This window comes from Egretta garzetta, unplaced genomic scaffold, assembly GCF_000687185.1.
Source record: "Egretta garzetta isolate BGI_Z169 unplaced genomic scaffold, ASM68718v1 scaffold138, whole genome shotgun sequence".
NCBI classification, from domain to species: domain Eukaryota; kingdom Metazoa; phylum Chordata; class Aves; order Pelecaniformes; family Ardeidae; genus Egretta; species Egretta garzetta.
This window is the reverse complement of record NW_009260598.1, coordinates 750,061-763,248: the sequence shown is the minus strand read 5'-3', so window position 1 is coordinate 763,248 and position 13,188 is coordinate 750,061. Positions and strand designations below refer to the sequence as shown.

At 35.6% G+C, this 13,188-nt stretch overlaps 1 protein-coding gene across 1 annotated transcript in view; it reads right to left on the bottom strand.

The window, feature by feature from the left end:
• The window catches only part of AK9 (adenylate kinase 9), a 69,216-nt gene that overhangs the window by 35,000 nt on the left and 21,028 nt on the right, over nt 1-13,188 (bottom strand). The window contains exons 14-18 of the mRNA XM_035900309.1: nt 12,658-12,791; nt 11,790-11,946; nt 8,342-8,456; nt 7,850-7,914; nt 1,749-1,850 (exon numbers count right to left, since the gene is read on the bottom strand). Of these exons, the coding sequence (XP_035756202.1) occupies nt 1,749-1,850; nt 7,850-7,914; nt 8,342-8,456; nt 11,790-11,946; nt 12,658-12,791 (573 nt within the window). The remainder of the gene's footprint in view (nt 1-1,748; nt 1,851-7,849; nt 7,915-8,341; nt 8,457-11,789; nt 11,947-12,657; nt 12,792-13,188) is intronic.

Below are 13,188 nucleotides of genomic sequence, written 5' to 3'. Positions count from 1 at the left end.
TCTCACAGAGGTGATAGAAAACAATCCTCCCCAGTCCTAAATCTGGAGCTTTCACAAGGGAATGCCTATATGGCAATCTCATATTCTTTTGCTCTGTGTCTTCTCTGCTTTTACTGAGCAGAGTAACCATAGAGACAAACAATCCTCAAAGGCTTTCTGCCCCCCATGTTCTCCAAGTGAGTTGCTGGGGAAGAAAAGGCTTTAATACCTTTTTTTTTTCAGTGTTCTGCTAGTATTAGATATGACTTGTTCTGCCCTCAGTCCATATTCAGCAACAAAAAAGATGAAAAAATTCTTCTTTCCTCCCCTCTCAAACCCTGCCAAAGCTGAGACAAAGACAAGTGAAGCCAGCATGTCTTCGTCATTAGTGTTTAACTATCAAAATAAACAGAAAGGCAAAATGTAGGATAACAGTGACACTTCCATTCCTTGGAACTGATATGTATTTCATTATGAACGTATTTTCATTTGTCTTTTTGAAACAGACCATGTAGTTTGTTTATACAGAGTTTTCATTACTTACTTATAAGCATATGCTGCCAAATAACTTTCAGCATATTACAGTGGAATGTATTTAGTAGGTGAACTTATATTGCATGTACTGATTTATGGTGTTTAGAAGAAAAACAGTTCGGTTTACAGATTAAGTTGATTCTTTCTAATGCATAAAAATGTGTATATTTAACAACTTGCTATTTAAAATAAAATGTTTTATGTTTGATTTATTTCTCTTTTGGACTTTAACATATTCTAAAAATTCTAGTAGATAGAAGTTAAAATGTATATTTTAAAAACTAAAGCAGACCATCTCCATTAAAGATGAGTTGCCTTCACAAGAGTTTTTTGAGAGAGGGCTACTATAGGATTTCGTATAGCTTTTCATTAGCATATGGTTCTATGGAGCTCCACGTGCTGCAGAATTTCACCTTCTACCAGAAAGAAGAAAATATGACTCTGTGTGAAATCTAGCAAGCTGCTAGCAGGGCAATGGATGACTAAGGAAAATACAGGACATATTTTGATCATTCACATCCAAAGGTAAAATTTTTCCATTCCCATTTTTCCCAAGATCCCTTGCCACAGGGAATGGACTAGTAATTTCTGATTAATGTGGATATAGTATTAATTTTAAAATCATCTATAGAATTGGTGTTTGTTAAAATCACATGCAGGTGTTTGTGAATACTGCAATTTGATTATTTCCTGGGTTTACCGCCCCCCTCCCCCCCCCTTTTTCCTGGTACTTTTTTCTTTCTACTTTTTTTTTGGGGGTGGGTGGGTGGTGGAGGTGTGTGTCAGAATCCATGAGAGTGACTTTCTAAAGTTTTTTCCTCTGATTTCCCTCCCTTATCACTTCATCCTGTAGAGACTGGTCATGGATTTCTGAGTATAAGAGGTTATGTCAATCTGGAATTTCAGCAATGCTCACTTTATTTATTATTTCCACAGATCCCTGTACACATTTATTGATTTGGTATTTAGGTACTAGAGACAATAGTGGGATTTTGTTGTTTCTCAAAGTGCAAATACCTGGTACATCATTTTAAACAGAAAATAACATGCCTTTAATTGCATATATAAGTGTTTAAATAACTTGAACCTGACTATTCCAGTATAAGCTTCTTTAAAAGAAAAAAGTTAAGGTAAGGAATGATATTTACAACCCATAGTAAAAGCTTGCAGTAACGGAAGGCATGCAATTCTTGATACCTGCAAGTAAGAGAGATTGTATGTGCTACAAGGCTAACCTGTAGGTTTAGTTTCTTCTTTATAACCTGCAGAGTCACTGGACTGTTTCTGGGGCATTTGTTCAGTTTCAGGTGGAAACTGGTCATCAGTGTCCTCAAATTCTGTTGGCACAAATAAAATAATTAGCAACTAACTTTAACAAACCCATAGAAAGGTGATGGAGGCACTATAGAAATGTATTTTTGGATCACATGTTGAAACTTGATTTGATCACCTGCAAAAAAAGTAGTTAGTTACTTGAATGCTCAGGTATTGCACACTGACAAAACATTTTAAGATCAGCTACCTGATCTGTGGGGAAAGGCAGACCATCTGTCAGATGCCACATGACTGGGAATGAAGTGGAGAAATACTTTGTTTAACTCAGTGCTTTTATATAAGAATATTTTTTTATTCATTATATTGTATGCTCAAAAACAAGACCTTGCAAAAAAAGCACATTTGGTTTTCTACAGAACAGCTCCTATTGGGTGGATTTTCTTCTGACTTGAAGAAGGGCTTGTGCGCCTGAATGCTGGTATAATTTTTCCAACTGTATCAGTTGGTCAATAAAGAATATTACTTTTTCCTACAAGCCTTGTTTTGTTTATGTCCTTAGACCATTGTTAGAATAATAAAACACCAGTAGTACATCTCAACATGTTATGATTACCCAAAGCTCAAATCATATTAAACAAGAATGTATTGTAAAATCTGAAATTATGGCATTTGTTTTCATGTACACCTCTGTTTTGGCAAAGAAACCATAAACATCATGAAAAACAGGTTGGAAACATTGAATTTCTGATTTATGCAGAATCAGGAAACTTTATCTCGTAAACAAGCATCTTCCTCTTATATGGTTAGCAGATAAAAAACCCACAACCTCTAGTATGTGTCAAATTGAGAAAATTCTTCACTTATTCTAGTTCTTTATTTCCTTTTGATATGTACAGGAATGCAGTCAAGCAAAATGAGTTTTGATGCTCTGTAATAAATAAATCAAGAGTCCATAATATACACAAAGAGGAAAATGACATGCAGAAAAATATGTGCAAAATGGAAGAGACTTTGTTAAGGCTGTCAACATGCAAATTCTCACACATATACATAACTTAATCACAGACAGTCCTAGAGACTTCAATGGAAATAGCTGTGGCACAGAAGCTAAGCATGTCTAAATTTTTACAGTATGTCTATACACTTAAAAGATTTCATTTACAAGACTGGTGCTGGATAGGGTCAAGGAAGACAGATGGACAGACATTAAACAAAGTAAAGAAGATGTCCTTTTTCTTACAGATGTTCAGAAAATGACAAGAGCTTTCAGAGAGGCTGAAAGCACTAGTCATAGGCTTTTCTTCTTTTTTTCTGCACAGGAATGCATAGGTGTACTAAATCAATATCCCTTAGCCTTTATTTCTCTGAATGAGAGACTAAAAGAATTTAAGAACTGAAGGTATTTGGGATCTAATTGATTGTTGTTCATAAATTTCTGTTACAAATTTTGAAATTTCACTGCCTAAAATGCTGTGATTACAGGTTTTAGAATGTAATTATCATATCTGGCTTATGAAGGAGGGCAGAAAGTGGCTCTGAAGATCATGCAACTCTGCTCAAAGACTGAACAAACTGTGAAGTTAACATCACTACAGCTTGCTTTCAAGTTTGTGGTGCAAGTAATTTGCTACCCCTTGTCTGCAGATTAATAAACTGTCCTTGTTCAAACCCTCACTGAAAAGCCTCTTGTTAGAGGTAGAAAAAAACCAAATCAGGATGCAAGCCAGCCAAGAAAAACAAAGGAAATATATTTAGAGGCTGTAGGACTGAGCACATATCAACTGCCTGGTAAATGTTATAATTACAATTGATTCCAAAAAGCATTTCTCTTCAAAGACTAAAGAGGAAATGACCTAACATGTACAGGTTGAATTATTATTATATTTATTTTTTGTTTAAAATATCTTACTGAATTTAACATGATAATAAAAATAAAAAAGCAAGAACATAAAAGCTAAAGAGATGGGTATTGATTACACCCTCCACCATCTGTAAGATGAGAAAGAGGGCATTAGGATCAATATTAAAGAGTTTGTAACAAGTATTAACGGCACCAGTGAAGATGGGATTGTACTAACACACTGCCCTGAGCTACGGTGACTGAGGTATAGGCATACATGTGCTCCAGCTGAGTTTGCTATAGGAAGGAGGTAATCTCTGGCAGAAAAACAAGACTGACAAAGTACAGAAAATAAAGTCTCAAACCATGACAACTGTTTACTTCAGTGGATAAGATCAATTGTATGGGATATTTTACTGCTGAAACATGGCAGGAAAGAAATATGCCAGGCTTTACTTCAGGAAGATTGGAAAGAACCCACAGATCTACCTAAAGCTATGTAACTCTTCTACAATGCCTGAAATACATTCTCATGAAGTCATATAGTTGTTTCCTAGTATAAATAAATCCATACTCATGCGAAGCTGCTGCAAAAATGCTTAAATACAGTAAGCAATTCCTGAAAATAATTTAAGCTCAGTATATGAAAAAAGATGTGGGGCTATAATTTTCAGCTAGACATTATAAGCAAGTGTTACCACATAAATTGTTTTGTGTACCTTCAACAGACATTTTCAGCATTGAACTTAGCTTCTGAACTCACTTAAATACGTTAATTAAATTTACGCAGTCTCTTTCACCATTTACTTTCACTCTCATTAAGACACATGTGAATACCTTGCTCATTACTGGAATCATTTTTTCCTTTGAAACACAAATGATATTATAAATTTGAGTATGTTCAGCACTGAAGCAATCCCAGTTACTTCAATGTCCCACTGAGGTTACAAAAATTGCAATTATTGAAATGCACATTTATTTATATAGAATAGAATAGGATTATTTCAGTGGGAAGGGACCTACAACGATCATCTAGTCCAACTGCCTGACCAATTCAGGGCTGAGCAAAAGTCAAAGCATGTTATTAAAGGCATTGTCCAAATGCCTCTTAAACAGTAACAGGCCTGGGGCATCAACCACCTCTCTAGGAAGCCTGTTCCAGGGTTTGACCACCCTCTCAGTAAAGAAATGCTTCCTAATGTCCAGTCTAAACTTCCCCTGGTGCAGCTTTGAGCCATTCCCATTTGATATGATATGAGAGACATCAAAAAAGCATGACTGGGGCTCTGGATTATTTTTCTGGGTTCTCATTTTTATACCATAGCTGCTATATAAAAATACCCCAAACTGTGAACATATCATTCATTTATATTTTTGAAAAGACATGTCACATGGGAGAAAAGCTGCAGTCAATGTGCTGATGGCAGATGTCAGGCTAAGTGTTTTGGTGAGTCAGTATTTGATTATTGAAAGCAAATGTAGGCGTAGGAAAACATTATTTTCTCTGAACAAGGACTTATCACGTGTTAAGAGCACAAGTGTGTATATGACATTATTACTTCTATCAGTAATTGTTGTTTTGATGTAGTCAGAGCAAAATGAGTTAGATATTCAAAACTAAGATGGACTTTGTTGTTTGAGACAGAGATAATAGTGTCTGTGTAGAACCCTTTGTATTTAATACTTTGGAACTCATTCACAGAATCACAGAATGGCAACGGTTGGAAGGGACCTAGGGAGACCATCTAGTCCCACCCTCCTGCTAAGGTAGGTTCACCTTGAGCAGGTTGCACAGGACATCATCCAGGTGGGCTTTGAATATCTCCAGAGAAGGAGACTCCACAACGCCCCTGGGCAGCCTGTGCCAGTGCTCTGTCACCCTCAAAGTAAACAAGTTGTTCCTCACATTTAACTGAAACTTCTTGTGCTTCACTTTGTGCCCATTGCCCCTTGTCCTGTTGCTGGGCACCACTGAGAAGAGTCTGGCTCTGTACTCGTGGCATCCACCCTTAAGCTATTTGTAAGTATTTTTGAGATCCCCTCTCAGTCTTCTTCAGGCTAAACAAGCCCAGCTCTCTCAGCCTTTCCTCATAGGGGAGATGCTCCAGTCCCCTAATAATCTTTGTTGCCCTCCTCTGACTCTCTTCAGGAGTTCCTCATCTTCACTTTGGAGAAGAGCTACGTGTTTTATTAGAAACTATAAAAAGTTACAATGCGGAAATTTTTTAAGTTCCTATGTAATTTAAAGAACCCTGCAAAGCTCAAGTATTTTTTTCAGAGAGTAGGTGAAATGTTACCTAATTAAAAATTAAAAGCATATTATCATATTCAGTCTATCTCATGCTACCATTACAATTTAGGCCTTGTTATATATAGGTAAAATAAATGCTGGACTGGATAATAAAAGAAAGTGTATGTGAGACATACTGACAATACAGAACTTCAGCTTGGCCATAGTATTTTTCTACAGAAACCAGTATGTTATGTTTGACAGGAAGACCATAATGGCAGTCCAGGCCCCCACTGCTGAGGAAAAAAAAAAAAAAGTGGGAATTCATGCGCTTCAATTTTTAGTTTCACCCCAGGCCTCAGGTGATAATTTAGGCCATGATGGAGAAACCTTGAGATCCCATAGCAGAGAAAGAAAATACTCTGAAGTCTCCAACCTAGTTCTTAATGTAGAGACAGATACTCATGCATGGTACTTAATCCTGACAGCAGATCCGAATCAGACAGCAGCATTCTTCAAGGAAGTTGGCAGTGATTAAAGAAGGCAAAAAGGAAGGACAACCCTGCCACTTTTTTGACTGTTGAGGTTCAAAACATTGAAACTCGCTGAAATTAATTCTAAACCTCAACCCAACTGACAGAATTGTCTGAGGCATAAAAATCCAGCCTATTTGTGACAGTTGGCCTGCCTCCAAAATCTCACTCCTCACAGATTATTCACTCCTGTCCAGGACAATTAGATTTTCATTTCTGGAAACAAAGCATAGCACAACTCTGATATAAAAGTTGAATCTTTACAGGAAATAAAGAGTGACTAAACAGAAATAACACGTGATTCTGTCAATACAGAAAAAAGCAAAGTAAGAAAGTCTTTACTTAAAATGTTTTATTAATATTGTCATTAGAGGGGAAACCTCATGTAATACACATAATTCCATTATTTTTTACTTTGTTAGGTTACGTTATTAAAGGCTAATCTCCATAAGCACAAAGCAGAGGAGGAACAATGACAGGTGGGGGAACCCCAATAACCTAATCAGAAGAAACATAACCTTGATTGGCTCCCCTCAGGGTCATTAAAAGAGGATGATGAAGGCATTGTCTGGGTGTGAGATCTACTGAGATGAGTCAACCAGAGAGGCTCTCCCTGGCTGAGGAGAATTACTGCCTATAGGGTATAAGATTCATTAGGTGATGCCAGGAAAAGCAGTTTGGGATTGCGAGAGACTTACAATATTATAAGGCATTTCTGAGAAGGACCAAAGGCAAGGAGAAGGAGGGATCAAAGTGAATTGGGGAGGAAAGAATTGAGTAAGCACAAATAACAGAGTAAGAAAAAGATAAAAGGGGAAATGGGAATACATGCTCAGACTCATTACTGCATGGTCCTGGGGACATGGATCTGCAGCAGCCTCACCTCTACCACTGGGCTACTGGATTCAGCAATTCATAATGCATGTTGCTACCAGATTCAGTAATTCTTTATGTATGTTAAGAGAGCCACTCCTGAAATAATTTCCATTCCCCTTTAATTGCTTCAGGCTGAGCTTCTTGGAGGAAGAACAGAAAATCAGTTTTGCCATTTTCTTATAGGCTGTAACAAGAATAAGGCTAATCTAATAATAATGCTAAGCTGCAACTGTTTTCTAACTTGTGAGGGGATACAGGTTTTTTGATGAGTAGGAAGTTTCAATACAGTTAATAATCCACTTAGAAAGGTTACTAGAGAAGATAGAGAGTCCTGTCCTTTGGATCCGTAACTGTGCTGGCTGATGTAATATATCTGTATTCTGTAACATCCATTAAGAATGACACATAGAAATGAGTGCCTGAATCAGTGAAGGAAGCAAAGATAGTAACATAAAGTAATTTTTCTAGATGCTGAATGTAAAAAGGAAATCAAAACTGTAAAATCTGTATAAAACCCAAATTGCTAAATTTTTTGAAACACAAAATTAGATAAAACAGAAGTCAAATGATACACACTTTCACCTGTCTCCTCAGCAGCCTCTAGAGATTGATCTTCCTCTGATGTCAGTATTTCTTGCATTTCGCTTCTGTAAGTAAAAGATTATTCATCTTAAGACACATAAATACTACTGAAGCAAGCTGCAGATATATTAAATGTAAAGTAAAGATGTGGAAATATACTGTTGGAAATTGAAATATGATTTGGATTGTACAAAATAAAAATAAAATATATTTTATCATACAAAATGTTACTGTCTTGTATCAAAAGACTGGACTAGTGAAAGACTAATGAAAATGCATTTAGCAAGAGAATCTTCTGTCATCATATTTACTGATCTAAATGAGATATTCCTCAAAGCTAACATATTGGATTATTTCCTATCTATCAAAACTAGTCTCAGTATACTGTTTTAGTGCATTTGTGTTGATAAATGCACTGATACCTTTAACACAGAGTAAGGTTAGAATGTTCTTGTGTTCATTTTATGTGTTCAGATATTTGGAATATTTTACCTTGCTTCTTCTTCTTCTTCTTTCTTTTGTAATGCTTCTTCTGTTAGTCTTTTCAAAATCTTAGCATTAATTTCATCTCTATTTGCTAAGTATGTTCTGCGTAGTATACAGACTCCTGCAGTATAATTACACAACAGTAATGAGTTTTATGCATCTGTATAAAACTGAAATTATTTGAGTTCGGAAAATTATAGACAATTTTTCTCCTTTTTATAGCCAAGAAAAGGCACATATACCACTGAAATGTTATTATACAGTTGCTTTCTAAGGTTTTAGAGCTTTGTTTCCAATTTCAAGAACCTAATAAACCGACTCTGGGATATGGGAAGGTTATGATGAAGGCTATAAGGGGAGACAGCACTGAAGGGATTTATCTTGCATTTCCATATATCATGCATTACTCTGGCATTTATTTTGTTTGTATGTGTATGAAGAAAACAATGAAGAAACAAATGAAAAACATTCAAATAAAAATGTAAAGAATGTACATACCTATACTACGACAGCTGGTTGACAGAAATGAAGAATGTGCTGTTCCTACTAGGAACTCTACTGACTGACTTACTTTGGGAAAGAGATTTATGATATATGGCTGTGTGGCTGAAATCCATTTCCATCAGTGGAGTTATGCCAGTTTAAACTAGTTCAGGGAATAGCTTACAAAGTAATGACTCAAAATGCTGTGAAAATGTAAACGCCACAGCTACATTATTATTTAAGTGACAGAAATTAGTGGGAATCAAATAGAGATAACACAACCAACCAAATGAAAAAAAAATAAAAGGACAAAATGAAACAAAATAGCAAATTCAAGGAAACATATCCATAAGCAAAAAGCTGCACTTTTAGCCAAACCCTATAGCAGATGTTCTTCTCTTTCACCTCACTTTACTCATACCTATTCCTCCCATATGTCACGTGATCACTATCATCAACTAACACAAAATGCATTTCTATCTAAATTTGAACTGTGAGAAACATGTTACTTAACTATTAGGAACATTGGTGTTGATTTGAAGCAGATGATAATTTTGTGTCAACAGTTTATATCTTAAACCAATACCTTCAATTAAATGTATTTTTGAAAAAGGAAGGGTGAGTGAAGGGATTTTTTTTTTTTAAAATGTGGTTTGTAAACTCATCTTTAGATAATTCTGTCTTGGTATTCTTCTGCAAAAAGGTTGTGAGAGTTTTCAGTGGCTTTGCCTGGTGCCCCAGGCATGCACTTTCCCATCTTTGTGTTTTCTCACAGTATTATGAAAGCAGAGATGCCAAAGACTATTAATTTACTTCATTATTCAGAGTCCAAATGACATTGAAGTGAAGCACCTTTAGTTACAGAATTATCATATGCAGAACATCCTGAAGAATCATAATTACTATATTATAACTAACCATTCTTTCTTCCTTGGGTACCAGCATGTGTTTCTCACTCAAACAATTCAATATTGTTTCATCTGATAAAGGATTTTACTTGATCAAATTGAGCAAGTGACCTATAAGCCATTAGAATAATGGATAATAAATTAACAAAGTCCTAAGTGGCTGACCTGAGAATATCTGTTACTGGTATTAACCAGAAATAAGCTAGCTTGCTAATAGAGCAGGTTTGTAGGCAGCTCAGCTGATTCTGTTTGAAAGAGCAACGTTCTTGCAATGTCCTGTTTTAACGCAACTAGAAGTCTGTTAAGAAAATCTCTATGCCAGTATTATATTTCACTTCCATTTGTTATGATAGGCTACAAATAGCATTACTTGTATCCAATTTGCACAACTTGTTTCAAGCTGAGACTTGTTTCAAGCTGAGTAAAAATATATGTTTTATCATTTAAAGTGTGTTAATTCACTTCCTCCCACCCATGAAAGAAACTTTGAAGAAAAATAAATTGTGACTCATTATCATCTCAAATACATAAAAAATGGGAATGGTGGCTTTCCTTCCAAGCCTGAAATCGACTTATACATAGGGGCAAATGGCTTGTAATTAAGAAAGCAGTCTTTTTTGCTATGTGATATAAGACTATAACAGTGTTAGTTCAAACAGTGGTACCATCAGGGTTATAAGCACAAATTTAAGTTTCATGAAGGACCTCTCTAACTTCTAGGAAAGGCTTACACTTATGTTTTAAAGAATCCACCATCTATCAGACTAGACAAACAGAAGATGACTGTGTGGAAGAGATGGCTACCAAGAGTATAAAATAGATTGTTCAGATTAAAACAAGTAATTGAGAGCTAGGTTGTGAGAACGAGTGGGAATGGCAGACGTGTACATTGCAGGAAGGATGCAAATAATTCAAAAGCCCTAGAGAGGTCTTCATTTGAAAGCCACTCCCAAGTTCTTCCCTTCCCAAAAAAAAGCTATTGACCATGGTTTTCAACATGGTTCCCATGAAGACCTATCTACTCCCATGTGTCTGATCTAGAATAATGCCTTTCAGGGATGATGAGACAACTTTTCTTTTATCCAATTAATTCATTAATTTGTTAAATTCTGAGAAGTGAAGAGGAAGTTAATATACTTCTGAAAGCATCTCTCCTACCTCAGACCTCTCCCTGCAGAAAAGGCTAGAGCTTGACTCCTGCTGTTTGTTATTTAGTACACTGTATTAACATTTCATTACTGCATGCCAACTACATGAATAAGGTGCTTTTTGTGGCTGTAAGAAAGGACAACACACTGTGTCCCAGAAATGCGGATCATGAGCACTTCAATAGGCTTGAAATGTCTGAGAAGCAAAGATGAGGCATGGAAATGCAATTTGTCCTTAAGTTCTTTCTGGAAGTACCTGAGATGAGGGCTTCTTGAATGACAGGAACAGAACATATGATTTTCTGACAAACACTGGATCTGGAACTTTCTCATAGAAAAGTTCAGTTTGTATTTAGTCTGTATACAAGCTCCAGCCCCACTAGAAGACTTTTAGTTAAGATGTTTAAGGTGTTACAAAATTTCACAAAAGTATGTGACCAAGTAGTTTAGGCACTCTAGCTGAGTTGTGAGGATGATTAACTGACCAGATGACATGCTTCTGATAACCTTTTTTTTTTTTTTTTTAATAAAAAATCTGTTCTGAGTAAACTGTGTAATCACAAGGTGGTGGCCAGCCAGACACAGAATACAAAGTCTGAAACTGCAAGGGTCCAGTGGTATTTACTGCTGATTGTAAATAGGAGGAAATTGTAAATAGGATTATAAATAGGAGGAATTTTCTTTAATGCTTTTGTAAAGTATTCCTGTTTTCAATTCTGTGTAATTCTCTTTAAAAAATTGTAAGAAATTTGGGGTACCCTTGTTGATTCACTGGATTCTTCCTTCTCTAGACCCTTGAAACTTTATAAATGGAATGCAACTATTAGTTTTTCTTGTAAGTGTGCTTTATATACAGATATCAACACAGGAAAAAAAAAAGAAAATATTTCGTTTCATTACTGTGCATTTACTAACCATCTTTTTCTGTATCCTTCAGACAGACAACAGTGTCAGGTAAAAGTCCTTTTTCTGATAAAGCTGACCAGTGATCTACTGACAGAGGGTAATTATCCACTACCCATCCTCCTTTTTCTGGAGCACCAGGAAACCTGCCTTTATTCTTCTTCATAAGCTGTTATAAAATATTAGGTTCAGTAACATAAAAAGACTAAGAAAGTCTGTGAGCTGTTTAAAAAGATTACACAGTACAAAATTATTTTCTGAATGTTATGATTTTTCCCTTATGGCATTTCATGTCAATAAAAAGTAAGACATTTATAACTTTATATGTGTGAAAGAAATAAAAACATTTTAAACAAAAAGAGATTAATGTGCCAGTGATTTTTTTAAGGTTGTCTATAAAGTATTTAGATTCCAGTTTCAATAGTTACAAACCAGTGAACAAATTTAAAACTATTCAAGATTCTTGGATAAACCTTCATATATTATCCTTTTCAAACACTTGTATCTAGCGTGGAGCTGTTTATTAGTGACTAAGAGTATAAGAATAGGGCAAGCACACAGTGATACTTCCCTCAGACAATTTTCCCAGCCTTTAACAATTTGTAGGTAGGTTCTTTGCAAGTACCAGGTACTTGGCAAGACAGAAATCATTTGTGTGTATATATATATATATATATATGTATAGCAGTGCTCGATAGGTTTGTCTTTCATGATCTTGCTCAGTCTCTCCTCAGTCATATGTAAGCTTTCAGACTATGTGACATAAACTAAACTGATCTTTCAAATGGAAAAGTTAAGAACATAATATTGATAACGTATAAACTGTTACAGGTTGCTCTTAGAAAAAAAGTGCTCTGCTATATAGTACTTGTAGTTTTACCTCTGCAATAGCTCTCTCCAGAACTTCAGCATATACTTCAGGTGACAGTGTAACTTCGGAGACTGATGCGCTTTTTATGGCTTCTTCTACCATCGCTTGAACTTCTGGGTGGTCAGCAGTTATCTCTGACATTCCTAACAATACAGATTTTTTAAAGTGCTTCACAAAATCCCCAAATACTCCTTTCCTCTGGTCAGGAATAACTTCTAGGCAATTAAATCCAGCCACTTCATAATTGTAGTGCAGCAGTCATTTTAAGAGCAGTATTACACAATCATACTGAGAAAGAATCAAATAACAGTTCTTCTGAATGCAGTTCTAGAGCGTATTTCATAAAGATAAGTTTTAAGATCTTGGTTTGGTCTCTCATTACAAAAAATCCCTTTTTAACTGTACAATATTTTCTACCACGAAGTAAAATACTGTTTCAATATGAATGGAATGACATTCGTATACTAGAACAATCAGGCACCTGCAGCACCTGAGAATTTCCTTTGATCTGATTTCTCTTTGATTCCTAAATCAAAAGGT